General features: G+C 34.0%; 1 protein-coding gene across 1 annotated transcript in view; it reads left to right on the top strand.

Moving 5' to 3' along the window:
• The window catches only part of LOC128222380 (unconventional myosin-Va-like), a 77,969-nt gene extending 59,417 nt beyond the window's left edge, over positions 1-18,552 (top strand). The window contains exons 16-25 of the mRNA XM_052931354.1: positions 6,209-6,329; positions 9,393-9,470; positions 10,928-11,021; positions 14,148-14,294; positions 14,595-14,746; positions 15,187-15,427; positions 16,081-16,208; positions 17,137-17,294; positions 17,688-17,859; positions 18,313-18,552. Of these exons, the coding sequence (XP_052787314.1) occupies positions 6,209-6,329; positions 9,393-9,470; positions 10,928-11,021; positions 14,148-14,294; positions 14,595-14,746; positions 15,187-15,427; positions 16,081-16,208; positions 17,137-17,294; positions 17,688-17,859; positions 18,313-18,552 (1,531 nt within the window). The remainder of the gene's footprint in view (positions 1-6,208; positions 6,330-9,392; positions 9,471-10,927; positions 11,022-14,147; positions 14,295-14,594; positions 14,747-15,186; positions 15,428-16,080; positions 16,209-17,136; positions 17,295-17,687; positions 17,860-18,312) is intronic.
• Positions 18,553-19,099: the final 547 nt, after the last annotated feature.

The raw sequence follows: 19,099 nt of genomic DNA, 5'->3' as shown, positions 1-19,099 counted from the left end.
AAGAACAGAACACCTCATAATTTCAGCATATACCGTAAATTGTCGTTACAATGACATGAAAACATGGCAAGGATACATCTGATTATAGCTTGCTAAAGATGCATTAAGACTGATCAATGTTCACTGGTGGTTCAAACTGTGAACATAATCTGAATACTCAGTCTTTGAAATGCAGGCTGGACATGGATTAGCATGGACAACTATCAATCTGATTAATTTTGTTTGTTGTTTTCTTTAAGATTTATTTAGTTGGGTTAAACATTTAGTAAAGTAAGTATTAGCTCAAACAAGAGTAGTAAATAGGATTAACAAAATTATTTACAGCAGAGAATTTCCAAAAACTTTGTTTTATAGCCTGTATAATTATGCACATACAAATATGTTACAAATGGTTATTAACCTTATGATGACAAGTGATAAACATATCCTGGAGGTCATGAACACTGTACTAGTCCAGAAGCCACCCCCAACATATGGGATTAATGCTTATGGAGTCGCAGCCAGCTGATCAGATTATTCTTGATTTACACTAAAAAGGCAGGTGAGATATCGTTTAACCAAATTTTCATTTAAAAATTTATTTTTTGCACAAAATTTGAATATTGTCATTAAGTTTAATCGAAATATATATTTTAACATATTTTTCATTTAAGTAGCTTTACACAAAATTTGATCATTGTCATTTAAGTCTATCAAACTTTATTTATCTTAAAACATCGGTGAAAAAAGTTAAATTAACTTACCAGTCACTATTATTGTCAAGATGTTGTGAAATATTGTGGACTTGAATAAGTGTTATCCGGAATTCAGCGAGAACGGTTTTTCCGCTAATTTGCATGTAGGTAAAACACATTAGGCCAGATTGGTGTGGTGATTTATTCATATTAAAATTCAACTAATCCTTTATTAAATTATTTAGATGACATAAGGTCACAACGGTTAACCAAGTAACCTACAGAATAATAACATTACGGAGTAAATCTATTGTGGGGGATACGACTTGTCTGACTACATGTATTTGTCCGCCAACCAAACTCAATGTGCCCAAGCCTGGAATCGAAACCGGGCCGCCTCATCTTGAAACAATAGGTGTTTCATTTCCGGTCTGGGCGCATGTGTCAGTGTTGTTTGTAGTTACTTAGCCAGACAAGTGGGTTTTCTCCTGGTACTCAAGTTTCCCCCACAACACAAGACCACATTGCGCGGAACATCGTGCCAACGAGAGTGACTTAGTGTAAGTTATCATAACTTTCTGTACAATCGTCATATATGTACTGTTTAATGAAACTTAAACGGTTAACTTCACACAACTCAGGCATGATGACAAAATTATGCATTATACACGTACTATGCTCGCGTTGTGTATAATTCAATTGCACTTAGATGCTTTACTATAACTTTTATTATAATCATTAATACGCTAAACATAGCATTTATTGAAAACATGATTGTGTAGACAGATTGTGAGAAGAAAACGAAATAATAAAGAAAAAAAACAACATCTGTCACAGTGCATAAATGCAACTTACATTTCTTAACAAAGTAATGCATTTTTAAAGGACACTCGATTAAAAATCAATGCATACACATGTATAAACAAATAAAACTTTTGAGTGATAAACCTTTAATAACTTACTAAATAATGCATTTAGGGAAAATATTAATTACTGATAACAAGAATGTAACTTGTATTTAATAGCTGAAAACGCACAAAAATTAAATGAGTGGTGAGTGCAAAAAGTTTTATTGCTATCTACCATGGTCTCATACGGTAGAAATAGCGTATTGTTGGCACCATCTTTCAAATTAAACTTGGTATCCTTCATAAGAACCATTGTTTTCGATATTTATTCATCCTTTTTGGTAATTTAAAACAATTGTATTTATTACACTGTCTCAAAGTGTAACACGATCCTATACCTGTACTCCAATTTAAATTAAAAAGAGAACTATTTGTTATTTTCACCTTACAGCTTGGCTTTTTATGCAATCATTAGAATAGTTGACAGGGGTCGCCACTAACTAGGAATCCCAAATTATCTTCAGATAAATAAAAAAATATATATATCGTTGCCTAATTTCTGCTTGATTCTGAAAAAACATATTTGTGTTTTCTATATTATGTACTGTCAACAATTTATGATGTCTCTGATTCGGAGTTTCATATGTCCCTCTAGTCTGGGGACGACTTTTAACTTTATTCCCAGGGATTCCAAATAATTTGCAGATAAAACTTTTTATGGGATTCATACCTTATTTCAGCTTGAAAACATCTTGTGTTTCTATCTAATGTTCTGCCAAAGTACTGGGGTTGACATTGACTATATTTCCTAGGATCCATAATAATTCACGGATAAAACCAATTTTTCGATTGATAACTAATTTCAGCTTTAAACTTTAATTTATACACATATTTTGTGTTTTTGCATGTAATCTTCTGCTAAAAAAATGATGTGGCTTTGTTAAATGTGTAGCAAGACCCCTACGTAACTCTTGCTTTTAAAAGAATAATGAAATTGCTATGTGGATATGTTGGAGTTCACACCCATGACCTCTAAAGTGAGACAGTATAAGTGGTATTATAAACTAGTGATGCAAACGAATGGCAAAATAGATATCCGAATATTCGGTAATTCTTTCGAACGAATATTCGAATATTCGATTACCAAAAAACATATTTTAAATAAACTGTTATAGTATTCGGTAGAGTAATAACCGGGGCATTTTAGTCCTACCTTGTCGCAACTGCTACGCGCGGCGAACCCTGAATTTCACCAAATGAGCCTCTGAAATTCCTCATTTCAGACAGACAAAAAGTAATAAATTCTAAACAAAGTAAAACAAAAAAAAAAATTCAATTATATTCATGCCCCTTCATATTTGTAAACAACGTGAACTTAGATAGAATTCTGTTCAAATGGCGTTAGGGTCTTTCCGTAGAAAGAGCAGCCTCGTTCTGGGATTGACCTCTACTAAATAAAACAATAGAAAAAACAACAACTCGGGAACTAGTATATTCCTTAGTTGGCAAAGGCATTTCCCGAAAATAATTAATTGTTTGTGTCACTTGTCTTATAGCAAGCTATGTATTGTCATCACATTCACACCCCAGGCACAATGGGCAAATCGTTGTAAAAACAAGACAAACGAACTTTAAACACAACAATCGGGCTGCCGGCAAAGGGTTTATTGTTATATTTATTCAACAACAAAACATCGAATATTCGATTACCGATTTTGACATTCGAATACCAAACGTTTGATCGAATATTCGAATATTCGTTTGCATCCATATTATAAACATATAAAATACCCAGTTAAGCTCTATAGAGATATTGTTGGAAAAGTTAAGGCTCAGCATTTAGCTTACTTATGTACAGCACTACTGTTTTGTTTCTGATTTCAGGAGCCGTTAAGTCATTAAAAATATATGAAACTCTAAGATAAAATTACTGGACATAATCGTGTTCAGTGCGTTGAAATTGATAGTTAAGGATATTTGAAACAACTGCGATCAGGGGAGATATTGAAGAACTTTGGAAAAAACTGGAAGCAACCAACCCAAGGACTGTCAGAAGGTTTCCAAGCAACTTATCCTGTGAAATTATCTTTGAAGATAATTATGTACCAAATCCCGAAGAAGAAAAGGCTGAGAACTCTACATTTGAATTTATTGAACAACCCTCAGATTATGGTTTTGAGACAAATGATCTGATTGGTCAGTCTAGTTTGAATCCTTTTGAAACGGATGAGGTGATTGGTAGTGAGGATGATTTTATGACAATCCATTTGAAGATGAGGGGGCTGTTGAAAATGTTGGCAAATTTGATATGATAAAGGATGGTGGCACTGTTACAAGGGAATTCAGTTTGTCCCAGAATGATGTCGATGTCAAACAGTTTCAACCATTCAGCACAAAGAACACAATAACTGAAATAGGTCAAGATAATGATATGGAAAAGGAGAACCTTCAACCTGATGGAAGTATAAGACTTGGTAATAAAGACAAAGAATGTATTGAAAATATGGCTTTGTCTTCAAAAGGTGAAAAAGGAGAAATCAACTATCAGCAAAAAGATAGACCTGCTGGTAATGATTATGATGATGATTATGATTACATTAATGATACTATTGACGATAATGAGGAATATGTTGAAAACACTTTCACTAACAAAGTGTACTTTACTGTTGGTGAAGTTAAAAAAAAGAAAACATTAAAGAAACAAGCGGGCTCGGAAGAAACCGCTAGGCATAATACTGAAAGTGACCTCAAATTTCCTTCAAGGGAGGTAATTCATGATGAGCATGTAAAACCAAACTTAGGAAAAGAAGTGAAGTTCTCACCAAGGGAGGTAATTCGTCAAAGTAGCGATGCAGGGTCAGCGAAAATTGTCTGATATTGTGAAGATTGTATAAATCAGAGATGTTGCGGAATGTCAGTGTGAACATTGCTCACATTCAAGGGATGTAATTATCAATCCTGAATATTCCGAGGATCAAATGAAGATAACTTGTTATTGTGAAGAATGCTTGAACCATTGGGAAGAGGTGGATTATGTTTGTAAATGTGAACATTGTCTGTTTGATAGGCAATGTTTGTTTAAACATTCTAGTCAATTAGAGATGCCATGGCATTGTCCAGACTGTGTTAAGGATTTAGCTGTTATTCATACTGAGAATGGTGCATGTGATTGTGAAAGATGTAACCAGTCTAAACGTTCTAAAAATAGATTATCACATGACTTGTCAGATATTCATGATTTTGAGAAACCTGGAAATTCTGTTAAAGGACTGCGTCAAAGTGATCGATCTATTAAATTTATAACTTGAAGAAATTCCTCTTTTGAAAAGAGCTTTGATTCAAAGGGAAGTAATTATCCAATATCAATAAGAAGCGGAAGTAGTAGAAATAGTGGCGTTCAACCGAATAGGCAGGCTGATATTCAGTTGCATAAAAATGAACTATTTAATGGTGATCATGTTCATGAATACATTGACAGTCTGGATATCGGTCAAATGAAAATGGGTTCTGATGAAACTTATCAAAATTTAGACAAAGTTGTGCCTAATGGTGTTCAAATTGGTTCCCAAGTGGGAAAAAAGAATAGTGACGGTAATTCAGTTGGTATTAAAAACAAGAGTGACAACAGTGAAAAAAGCAAGCATGTTGCACACAAAGTGTTTGACCATAGTGTTGATCACAATAGTTCGAACAAAAATGCTTTTGAAATGTCAGTAAAAGACAACTATGCAAACTTACTGCATATGAGAGAAAATGTGAATGAGGCTTATGAAGAAGGGGCCAATTCACACGGAGGGGAAAGTGTACACTCCCGTGAGGACAGCCTGGTGGAGGAAGATAGGGCACGTTTGTGTGACGATTGTACCAGCTCGGTCCCCTCTTCTCATAAGTTAAACAGTCAGTCATATCACGCATATATCACGGGGTAAGTCATAGACTATATTGATAATGTTATGAATCAGGTAATAACTATCATCATTATAATAAATTTTGTTGGATATTTTGAATTTAGTAAAACATCTGGATACACCAATTTAAAGAAAGCAAATCAAATCAAATAATTGTGTTGTGAATGATCAGTCTAATGTACTCCAAATTGAAACTTACGGTAAGTTGATGGGTTTTTTAACAAAGCTCGAGGTGTTTTTTCATTCAAACTAAAGGTAAGTTGATTGTTTTTTAACCCAACCTGAGGTAAGTTGATTGTTTTTTAACCCAACCTGAGGTAAGTTGATTGTTTTTTTAACCCAACATGAGGTAAGTTGATTGTTTTTTAACCCAACCTGAGGTAAGTTGTTTGTTTTTTAACCCAACCTGAGGTAAGTTAATGTTTTTTTAACCCAAACTTAAAGTAGGGTTGATGCTGTTTTTTACCTTTTGAGTATTATAAGTTGATTGCCTCCCTTTTTTAAATCTTGTTAATTGTCTTGTGTGTCTTTAATGACTTAAAATTAAAGAAGTCAGAATCATCTGTTGAAATAATTGATTCTAATTAGAAGAGCCTTGTTTGTTTCCATTGGATATATGTAATATAGTTCTTGAGTGAGCAATTTTTCAAACCAGGGGCAATCGAGACATAATCAACCATTTTAATTCATAACCCATTGGAAAGCATGACTATACATATAAATATATATATACATTTCTTATAAATGATTTAATACTTTCAAATTGTTCTATTTCTAGATTGTTGGAACAACAGCTACAAAATACGGAGAAGGAACTGAATGCTAAGATAAGCGAAAACCAGAAGGAGATTACCGACCTGAAGAGGGAAAATGAGAAACAAAACCAACTCATACAAAAGGTATGATATCTGGAAAGGAAAAACAATACCGATACACATTTGGCCAAAAAAGTGAAGGCAAATCACCTTTGAAAAGTAAAAAAAAATACACCTGTGGCCAAAATAATTAAGACAAAAGGCCTGCTAAAACTTTAAAAGCACACCTTTTTAAAGTTAGAAATACACCTTTCACCAAATTCGTATAGACAAACCACCTTTGGAAAATTAGAAAATACACATTTGGCCCATTAGTTATATGGACAGTCAACCTTTAAAAAGTTAGAAATACTCCTTTGGCCTTCATTGTATGTTCAAAACCAATACTTTATCTGGTCGAAATACTACACAATTGGAAAATTTGTTGAAGTCTTAAAGTATAATTATGAATATTTTAGATAAATGTATGCTCCTGTTAATAAAATTAATGGCTTAGTGTTTTAGTGATAAAAATAAAAACATTCCTTTGGTTTAATTTTTTAAAACAGATTTACACAATCTAATATGAACTATATTTCGTATAAAAATATAACCATTTATACAATATCATTAAGAATGATAGTATGGAAATAGGTAACTGTGGAACATTTACCACAGGGGTATATTTTAGAAATTGAATAGTCATTTCTCCGCATTACCTCAAAGCTGAGTGGTATCAGAGCAGTATGTATACCACAGTATTGTATTATAAGTTTATGTTTAAATTTGCATTGATTGTGGCATGATTTAGTATAATGTAATATATTACTGTAAAAAAATATTGTGACATTGTATAATTATTTTATGTCAAATTGTTATCAATTTTGTTTTGTGCTGTTTATGTATGTAAGATAGCTATTAGGCTAAAGGTTATATTCGTTTTCCTTACTGAATAGTTGTATTAACAGGGTAAAATCATGATTAAAGTATTTATCCTCATATGGGTGCCCATTACAATAAATAAAATACAAACTTTCATGTGTTTGTATAACAAAACTGAAACATTGTTTTTGAATGAGATGTTATGTATATAAGATAATGACTAGGCTTAAGATAAATATAATTATACCACATACTTGAATCACTTTGGTAAAACCACGATTACCGTTTTTGTTGTCATGGATGTGCCCACCACAAAAAAAGAACCAGTACTGAAACTAACAAAAACAAATGTTTTTTTGTTGTTATGTATGTAAGATGATCACAATACTTAAGACAAAAATAATATACCGCATAACTGAATAACTTTGGTAAAACCATGATTACCGTATTTGTCATCATGGATGTGCCCATCACGAGAAAGAAAAAAATGCTTGAATGAAAGAAAACATTGTTTTGTGTTGTTATGTAAGTTTGACGATATCTAGGTTTAAGACCAATTTTCCTTACTGCATATTTGAAATAATTTGGTTAAACCATGATTACCATATTTGTCCTCATAGATATGCCCAGCAGTCAAAACTTTATAATTCATTCTAGGATTTTCATGTAAATGTAGGAAACACAAAAAAGTCTGGCATAGCAACATTAAAAAAGCAAGAATACAAAGTTTCAGGGTTTGTTGCATTTCAATACTGCTTAACTGTCCTTAGAATGCCAAAAAACGAAGGCAAGAACGGGTAAGTTCAAAAGCATCATGAACCATCAGCCTGGAATGCAAATTGATTGCATTGAATCAACCTGGAATGTCAGTAAATTTCCTCATCAATTAACAGAATGCAATTTGTGACAGTAGGTCCAAAATTAGAAAAAGTAACATTAGTGGTAACTGTGTCCGCCTCTTACCCAAAAGGTTCTGCGTCTGATCCCCTCTTTGGAAAATTTCTTATAGCCTCTCCAAAATGGCAAAAGTTTCATGATTTATACCCGTGAGGGAACTTAAATGTGATCTATATTAGCTAACAACTGCTTTCACAATGAGTCTTGAATAAATTAGTATTACCATGAATTAATATATGAAAAAAATAAGTTGAATGTCATGAAATTTAACATGTTTGTGTTTTAAGGCATGGTTCAGTTTTTGAGTAGTTGAGTGGGTTACATTTAAGTTTGTCTAAGTATTGTTGCCTCAGTGTCGTTGGCATCATTGTCGTCGTCGTAATGTGGTAAAAACTTGGCCATAATAAAATGTTCATGATATCCAAATGGAATATAGTACACCTGTTTTGAGAGATATTATGAACATGTTCAGCAAGGCCAATTACTCTGGCTCAATTAGAAATTGAGTTGCGTCCCTTGTTCGGCTTAAAACACCCACAAAACATGAGTAACGATGTGTGCTCAAGAATGCTTTGGTATGGCATGCATGAGAAAAGTTTTGTATTTAAATGTCTAGGACCTGTTTCAATAACATATCTTGGTCATAAAACCTTACGCTGCTTTAAAGAGTGCTCCGATTTAACTTTAAAATAACGGGTAGAATCTATTTAATAAATGTCCTTAGAATAGCTTTATTGAAATGCATCTTACACCAGCAACAAAGTTGGAATAGATTTTAAAAAAGAATTTTATTTTTTTTAATTTTATGAAAAAAATATCCAACGTTTTTTGAAGTCATAAACAATTCTGCTTTGTATGGAGTGTTACCCTTTATGTTGCATTATTTGTAAGTTATGAAGTTTTATGCATCTATTTCGCTTGTGTACAAATGTTGATTCAATACGTTTTACTGTACAACAATTAGTATTGAAGTAAATTACTCTATTTAAAGTAAGAACTAAACTGAGGGCTATTCCATTTATACATATATCCCCAAGGGGGAAGGCACTTTTAAATTATGCCACCCCTCTACAGAAGTAAAATTACTCTTGTGGTGTCCAACTTAGCAAGAAAGACACCCACCTATATATTTTTTTTAAATAATTGCCTTCCCCCCGTTGGTTATATGTTTTACTGGAAACGCCCTGAAATATTTGTTATTCAAATCATTTTAAGCTCTCTTATTCAAGTTCCTAATTCAATCTTTGTTTAACAAACGACTGGGGAATATTTTGTCTGGCAGCGTCGCCATTATCTGTTTGCACATGGGGCAAGTTTTGTAGATGTTCCATATCGATTTTTTGTTGTTGGGTATAAAGGTCAACTAACACCCCATCTTCTACATTTCAGTCGCTGTCCCTTACCAGTGAAGCCAAGATCGAAGCTACTATGCAACATGAAATCACCAGACTCACCTCAGAAAATCTGGTAAACTTTGTCTTAATTATCTCGTCTGTTTTTGTTTGAAGATAAAGAGTTGTATGTGCAAACACCTTGACCTTTGCCATAAGTAAAATAAACTTTTAGGTTATTCAAAAGAAACTTGGTACACTTGTATAAGCAACTATTGCCACTATTACAGCATTATACACATACTCTAGCTTTAAAAAAAATTAACAAATTAGCTGTCACAAGGTCTGAAAGCTCATATTTCATATGTAACTTTTTATCCCCCGCCTATGAAATAGGGAGGGGGATATGGAAATGGCGTTGTCCGTCCGTCCTTCCGTCCGTCTTTCCTTCCGTCCGTCCTTCCGTCCGTCCGTCCGTCCGTCCGTCCGTCCGTCCGTCACTTGCGTTTTCTCAGTAACTAGCCGGTATAATTTCATGAAACTTAAAATCAATATGAACCACTATACTGGAATGATGCCCGTCCAAAAAAAAATCGATTGGTCAATGGTCCTTGGAGTTATTGCCCTTGATTTTTTGAAAAATGCACATTCACAGCCATTTCCCAGTCACTAGCTGGCAGAATTTCATGAAACTTAAAATAAATATGAATTACTATAGTGGGATGATGCCTGTTCATTTTTTTTGGCTTGGTCAATTGTACTTGGAGTTATTGCCCTTGATTTTTTGAAAAACTCTCATTTACAGCCATTTCTCAGTAACTAGTTGGTAGAAATTCGTGAAACTTGAAATAAATATGAACCAACATACTGCGATGATGCCTGTTTATTTATATTTTGGATTGTGTAATTTCTATATGAGTTATTTGCCCTTGATTTATTAAAAGATCCATGTTTGCAGCCTTTTCTATGCAACTAGCTGGTAGAATTTCAAAACACTTGGAATAAATAAGAACCAACATACTGTGATGATGCCTGTCTATTTTTCTTTTGGATTGGTCAATTTTCCTTAGAGTAATTGCCCTTGATTTATTAAAAAAAATCATTGTTTGCAGCCGTTTCTCAGTAAAACCAATGTGCTTATCTTATTCTTTCTGAGATTTTTTTTAACCTTCAAGCACAAACAAGCAATCAAGCACAAACAAGCCATCGTTGGCGGGGGATATCTTTTCACTGAAAATGCTTGTTAATGTCTAAATTGGACTGCTAAAATATACATAAAACCCAAAAATTACTGCGAAGACCCTGGCAAAGCATGGCAGACACGTGTAGATAAATTTGTTTGAAATTACCGTTTACGTCAGCCTCACACTTTCAAGTGCGGTCAATAACTATTGAATTACTTGTTATAGAGTCTTTAAACTCGGTATGTGTCAATGTATAAAGTGCGGTCAGTGGATTAATTTTTTTTGATTTTTAGGTCATCAGGTCAAGGTCATGGTGACGTTTACTAGAGTTATATATGGGTGCTTCCAACAGCTTTGCGGAATTTTAGTCTTAGTTTGATCTTTATAGAAGTGTCTGCATTCATTTCAGGACCTGAGCGAGCTGGTGGACCAGCAAGCTGAGCAGATCAGAAAGCTGAAGAAAATGCTGAAGGTCTACGCCAAGAGGTTGAAAGAGGGAGAAGGTAGGGCTTGTTTTAGATTCAGTTATTGTCTTTAATTGAGATAATGACCAAAGGCATTTATAGCATCTACAAATGTCCTGATAAAGCAACTTCAGATGAATCTCTGTAATAGTTAGATGACTTGAATTTAATTCTTAATGATTAAGAATGGGTGGAGTGAGCATCCATCTTAATCATTAAGATATTACTTCAGGTCATCTAACATACTTATAATACAACCTGGCTGATACATTGTCAACGCAACTCTGATGCAGGGAGTGTGTATCGGATGAATGGCAGTAGGCGGAACTTTTAAACACACACAGAAGTTAAAATTCTTAATGATTAAGTCTACTACTTATTGATTGCCTATCTGCAATCTCATTGGCTGAAAATGTAGGTTCTATTCTTATTACTATAAGCTAACCTTGCAGAGGGAAAGTAGTTCAAGTTCAACCGATCCCCAAGGAAGCCATGTGGTTCTCTATTTGCATCCTCAATGCAGGGTAAACTTTATGCCAGATTTTCTATGAGAAAATTGCACCTATGTGTTCAAAATTGGTGAGGGAATTTTAATTTCAGTGATATTTTTAATTAGAAGTGGATTATGCAGAGATCAAACAATGCTGAACAGTAATGTATTTCGTGATAATATCAATAATTCTATATGGTACAGGTAGACCATAGTCGACAACCACACTGAAATCCATAGGCGTAATCTAAAATACCATGATGCTGTTATGCAATAAACAACAAAACACGAAAAACCAAACTGAGCGGAAGTGCAAGAATATCTATGAATTATGTATTTTCAATGCGATTTAGACAATTTTTATGCGAGAAATTGCGAAATTGCTTATCAGAATTATCCCTGTCATTGTCCATCAGCTATGTAACTCGAACATTAAACATAGTTAAATGATTGTCAGGTGGGCGTGCCCTGTAGCTTATACTGTGTTATTATAACTCTTTTTCTTGAACAATGCATACTAAAGGAGCCCCAGGAAGACCCTACCGCCCCCTATTTACATCCTCAATGTCCCTTAGCCCAACAACTGGTAAGAAGAAACATGTCAATGTTTTTTTGTAAACGAGTGGCCTGATGGTTCAGAAATTCGTGAAAGTTGATATCGTAGTGAACGTCATTGTTGTTAACTTTTAAAGCTTTACTGCACTGGAAGCTCCATGAACCTGTAATCTGCAGTATTTCTGATAAGAGTATAGACAACTTTTTCTGATGTGCTTCATACATGCCATATCCCCCGGCGGGGGGAAAAATCCCACGGAATATTTAACCATCCCCTGTTTTTTTCAAAACTTACTTAAAGTTGACAGTGGAAAGCATCAATGATATTATGAGTGTGAAATACCACTAAGGACCATGACGATAAAGTCAACAAGACAAAATTATTGTAGTTTGAGTGTATTTCTTCTTATAATATAAATGCAGATATTGCGCAAATTTTCGTCGCGTAAAAATATCCTGGTGTAATATCAAAATCCCCTGGAATTCAGACCCCAATCCCATGGGAAGCACCTTAGAAATATGGCATGTATGGTGCTTGTTACTTTTAAGTTCATGGTCAAATAGTCCACCTTTAAAAGTTAACAACGATACCGCTAACAAAGTTAACTTAAAAAAGTTATGTTCATTGGGTCATAGTGTTGAAGATACTAAATGCTTTATTTTCACTTATTTATTAATTTGGTTCACTTTGCATGGCTTCAAAAATGTTTATTTTTTTTGATAATTTGTAAAACAATTCAAGAGAAAATAGGAGGTGTTTTCATTGTGTCCCAATGAAATGTATTCTTTAATAAACTTGTTTTCAATACAAACGATTGATTCATTAGTACATCTTACAAATTGTACACAACAAGTTTTAAACTGCTCCTAGGGCTTCACATGTATTTTTTTTATTTCCAGCAGTCATTTGTGTAAAAATGGTTATATTTATGTTTTGCAGAGTTAAATGTTTATTGATTGGTCCATATTTATCCAGTAATAACTGTTGACCAAAAAACATTGATTTGATGTACAAATTAGCTAAAAGACATTTCACTTTTTTGTACATTCAATACCTTTCTGAGCTGAACAGAAAATGCCTTATTGGGAAGGCAAAGAACAGAAGTATCCAACTAGAAAGAGAAAACATTGTAAACATACATGTATGTTTATTTTCATGGTGATTGTTGCAATGTCATTTAAGACAATTTAAATAAATGGAAGATTATTAGTTATTGTCGTTTTGTACTAAATACTCATACTTTCCAATAGGATTATAAATAACAATGGTTAGCCTAGAGGGCTGCATGTCAAATGGTAGTAACAACCTGTTTTTGTGTGGAAAAAACTGCATCATTTAAATAGGAAGTTTGGAAAGTGTTTGTTATCAGTATTTAATGATAGCACGTTGTTAATGTCCAATCATACTTGTGATTGACCAAATTAAAGTAGGAAGTGAATATTGCTCAGCTCTTGTTGAGCTTCGTTGATTTTTGTTTCATGTTTACCTGTAATTGTGATTTTTCTTAATTTAAATATTTTGTTCTTTTTTGTCGTTTTGGACGTGTATTTTTTCAATTTGTGAACAAAATAATACAGAAAGCTTTGAAAATAATGCTTAGGACAATCATAGAGAAAGTGTATAATCTCCCTTTTGTTTGGCAGAAAATCAGGCAGAGTATAAGGAGACTAAAACCCTGAGTTACTTCCCTTGGGTCATCATTATATCTCTTCACTGTTTTTAATTGTTGAGCCTCCAGCAGATTTAGAAAAAGAAGGAGCTAAGAAAACGTTGTTATAGGAGACAAAGTTATTTCCCTTTGATTATGATCAGTCCCTTCTATCAGTGACAGTTCAAGCAGAACTAGAAAAAAGAAATGAAAATACAAATGTATATTTAAAACATAGGGACAGTTATGAGGAACAGCAACAGTTACTCCCCTTAGTCATAACCTCCCTTGGATTGAATTGTTTCCACCGTTTCAATGACACAAGTTCGAGCAGAATTATAGAGAATAAATTAAAAAAAACCGGACATGTAACACAATAGAAGCATCTGGCTAACAAAAGATGCTTTGGGAGTTGTTATTCTGTTTGAACAGACATTTCTTGCCTTTGAATTGATTATCTCCCCTTTTCAGCTGCTGAAATTCAAGCAGAGTTAGAGAGAGAAGAGACGAAGAGCGTGGAAAATGTGGCCCAGGTGAAACATCGAGAAAGGAACTACATGGGCATGTTGGAATTTAAGAAAGATGATGAAACTGCGCTGTTAAAAGCTCTAATACTAGGTACTGTATGTTTGTCTTGGCATGTTTAGTCTCTTTCTGACCATTTTGTCTTTCACAGTTAAACTGCTTTAGAGATTTCTTCACATAGACATTTTATAAACTAGTTTCAAATTTTATGAAATAAAATGATGATTAAATTTGGAGCTTTAACCATGATGATAATGATGATGATGATGATGCTAATGATTGGTATTGTGATGATGTTGATGATGACGATGACGATGATGATGACGATGATGAAGATGATGATGATGATGTTAACTAACTCAAGATATATAAGAATACAATGTTGTTTTTCAGAGCTAAAACCAAAGGTGGCTTCTGGCCTGTTACCTGGGCTTCCAGCCTACGTCCTGTTCATGTGCGTTCGTCACACTGACTATGTCAACGATGATGAGAAAGTTAGATCATTCCTGACCAGCACCATAATTGGAATCAAGAAAGTTGTCAAGGTAATGTTCTATTTATTCGATTTTTTGCAAATTTAATGATAATTTTGGTTAGAAAGTACATACACAAATTTGTCTCTTCATCCTAACATGGGCTAAATGTAAGTTACATACAAACAATTAATGTTGATTTATTGATTAGTATTGTTCGAGATTCTTATAACAAGTGCTTCTCTTCCTTGACCTAGTCTGGAAAAACTTTGTAGAAATGTTGTTCATCATTTTATCACACAGAAAAACAGCACACTCTGTGAGTACTGTGCCAATGAAATTAAACTTTAGAACTGTTATATCTATATTTAGAAACAGCATGATGACCTTCATAGTGTAACATTAAGTCTTATAGGTTGCCAATTCTTGCCAAATGTTTTGCTCATTGAAATTATACAAATCTTGTGAATCCAGATCTATTTTTAGAATAATTATGTTATATCTAATTTTAGAAACATCATGACGACCTTGACCGTGTCACTTTGTGGTTAGCCAATACCTGTCACTTCCTGCACACATTAAAACAATACAGCGGAGAAAAACAATTCCAGCAAGAAAACACTCCACGGCAAAATGAACAATGTTTACGAAACTTTGATCTTGCCGCATATCGGCAAGTCTTCAGTGACCTTGCCGTGTGGATTTACCAGACGTTAATTAAGCTGATGGAAGCCACAATACAGCCATCGATTGGTAAGTTTTGGTTTTAAAAAAAAAATCTTCGTTTTAATAGTAGCCATGGAATGGTTTGTTTCTGTAAAAAGTGAAGCTAGAAGTTGAACACATCTTCACTATTAATATTTTAGGATCTTTTACATAATAATTGTTTTGCTATTCAATTGAAAGATTATTTTTAGCCTATCTATTTTTGTTGAGGTATGATAGTTTGGATGTTGTTGTGGGCAATGTAGAAAGACTGTAATTTAAGCCATGGCTTTAAACTGTATTGTACTGAATACCTTTTGTTAGGGTAGACATATTGTGATCAAACTTGGTATGTAGGAAGACCTGATACAGGACTTCCATGGGATTGCATTTGGAGCCAATAGGGTCAATGTCAAGGTCACTGTTACTTAAAATTGAAAAAAAAATACAGTTGAAACTGAATCCCACAACGCAGTCTGGAGATATTCACATGAAACTGATTACAAACTTGTTATGGTACACATATGTAGAGCATGGCCAATAACTTATGCTTAGATAATTATTGAATTACTCCCAATCATCAGCTGCTACACAACATACCAATGCTGATGCTCGCTCCTTTATAATCATGTTGTATAGGTACATGTTCATGTATATGAGTAGCTGAGAACAAAATGGTCAGGATTTTCTTCCCTTTACAGTGGCAGAAGTATTAGACCATGTAGCTATTGCGGGTCTGACGGGTAGAAAACCAAGCGGGCTCCGAGGTAACAGTTCCAGTCGTGCAGATGACACGCCCGAACATTCCCTCGATAGTCTCATGAAGGCTGTATGTAAAAGAATTTTTATTTTATATGCTTTATAGATAGATAGATAGATTTATTTTAGAAATAAAATGTACATAACATGGCATTTAAATACATGATAAAATATAAAATAAATAAATGCATCCATGTTAAAACTACATTTATATTTTGTGTTTTAATTTAAAATACATATATAAGACCTTTTGGATATCAGATGGATGGTCAAAGGTCAAGGTCAATATTTGTATGAAAACTGAGTTTACAGTTCAAATGTTAAAATGTTTGCCTTCACTTTCCTTACATTTAGACAAGCATTAACAATAAATGTTTTATTCTTCAAACACCTTTATTAAGTTTTGACCAAGCAGCCCTCAAGTTGTTTGATATTTGACAAAAAATTATTGTTATAATCTGTATGACATGTTTTTATTCATAAAACAACTGTATTCAGTTCTGACCAAGCAGCCTTCAAGTTGAGTAATATTTGGCAAACATCTATTGTAATAATCTGCCAAACATGTTTTTATTCATAAACCAACTTTATTCATTTCTGACCAAGCAGCACTCAAGTTGAGTAAAATTTGACAAACATCATTCTATTGTTATAATCTGCCAAACATGTTTTTATTCATAAAACAACTTTATTCATTTCTGACCAAGCAGCACTCAAGTTGAGTAATATTTGACAATCATCTATTGTAATAATCTGCCAAACATGATTTGTTCTTAAAACACCTTTATACAACTCTTACTTAGCAGCCCTCAAGTGGTATTGTATTTGACAAACATCTGCATAACAAAGAATCTGTTTACGCAATGGATTCTTCAGTATAATTTTTGTGTGGCATGTGTGAGTAGTTTTATAACTCTTTAGTTTGTCAAATTGCACATTTCTGAATGAGAAATCCCATTAACATAAAAATATTCATACGCCTTTAATCTGAATTACAGATGAACCGATTTGTACGAGTTCTTAAACAACATGCAGTTGACCCGGAGCTGGTTAAGCAGACATTCCGTCAAGTGTACTACTTCCTCGGTGCGAGTGCACTCAACAATCTCCTAATCAGGAAGGAGATGTGTAACTGGTCCAAAGGCATGCAGATACGGTGAGTTAGCGGTTCCATACCACTAGTATTTGTTTAACTTTTATATGATGTTTTCACGGTTATTCAAATTTGTAAGTTTTTGCTTAGTTTTCATTAGCTCTACCGTGGCTGTAATCTCAATTTTTACTAATGACAGTATTGAGATAGGTGTGATAATGTCATTAAGAATACAACCTACATTTAATTCCAATGAAATAGGAGATAGGCAGTCATTAAGTACTAGACTTAGTCATTCAGTAATTTCTTAATAATTAAGGAGGAATTGTTCCCTACAGTCACTCAGCCCATTCTTATTCATAAAGAATTTTCTTCATGTCATATACTTAAAACCTTTACTCATTCTTCCATGCATTGCTTTATTTAAAACTATCAAATTACCTTGCTATCTTCCAGGTACAACCTATCCCACATGGAACAATGGTTACGTGATAACAAACTCCAGGAATCAGGTGCGGGATCCAGCCTAGAACCCATCGTCCAAGCCTCCCAGCTTCTTCAGGCACGAAAGACCGACGCTGACGTGGACCATGTGTGTGACATGTGCTCCAAACTCACTGTTCCCCAGGTAAAGGGCTGGTTTTTACTGTATATACCGGAGTAGTGCTGCAGTTATTGCAAGGGTTTCAAAATTACCAAGTAATTGGATTATGAAAGAGCAATAAGTGACAACCCAAGCGGCCTTTTTTAGTCTGCCTTTGAAAACCTGTGGTTGCAGTTGCCCTTATTATCCCCACCAACCAGTAATTGCCCAGTCACCTTCAAGTGTATGAAACCCCTTGTATGAAACTCAGTATTATGGACCTGAGTTGTATGGACTCGAGTATTATTATATTTGCCGTAGTTGTGCTATATTGACATAAGTTATATTGCTATATTGTATAAGTTGTTATCGTATTATTCCAGCAGTTAGACAACTTTTTAACATGAAACAAGACATATCACCGGTCCACTGTCCAGATAGTGTCTGCCTGTGATCTATATCTTTAGTAATATAATATTTATTTTATTCAACTTACAGATTGTCAAAATCCTGAACCTCTACACGCCGGTAAACGAGTTTGAGGAACGGGTTCCAATATCGTTCATACGCAAAATTCAGCAGAAGTTGAAAGAACGTGTAAACACTGACAATTCCCTTCTCATGGACCTGAAGTTCTCGTATTCTGTTACATTCCCGTTCACCCCTTCCAAAATCATCCTAGAAACCATAGAAGTCCCTGAACAACTGCATATAAACAAGCTTGTTTCAAGATGTTAGCTTGTAGCTTTCAATTTCTCGTAATTCATTAAGTATGTAGCTATGGTAATGATTACATTGGACCAATAGCAAAAAAAAGGTTTAGCAATATGCTGAAACAACTTCAGATGCTAGCTTGCCATTTGCCATGTTTTATACCAAATTGTAGCCATTGTAATGCTATGTTGTACCAATGGAAAGTCATGGAAATGGTAAACTACACTAAACCATGGTCATGTTAAGTTAAACCAATTCCTAAATAAGATTGTATCAATGATGATCTACAAGCTACATGTATGATATGTAAGCTGTAGCCATAGTTATGTTATGTTGTTGTATGATGATAAATTACATGTTTTCGAATCACATTTTTTGGTGGATTGATATTATTTTGGTATTAGCAATGGTTCAATGATAATGGTTTGTTGCCATGTGCACTATAGATCCAATCCAAGGATGAATTTATCTTTCGGATGAAATCTATTTCACTTTTTCAGTAAATCCTAAATCACCTTAGAAATGCATATAGCTGTGCACACTGCCATAAGTGTAAGTTAACACCTATGTC

Source organism: Mya arenaria, chromosome 16, assembly GCF_026914265.1.
Source record: "Mya arenaria isolate MELC-2E11 chromosome 16, ASM2691426v1".
Lineage (NCBI taxonomy): Eukaryota > Metazoa > Mollusca > Bivalvia > Myida > Myidae > Mya > Mya arenaria.
Note: the sequence above shows the minus strand (reverse complement) of the source record. Positions and strands in the feature narration are given on the sequence as shown.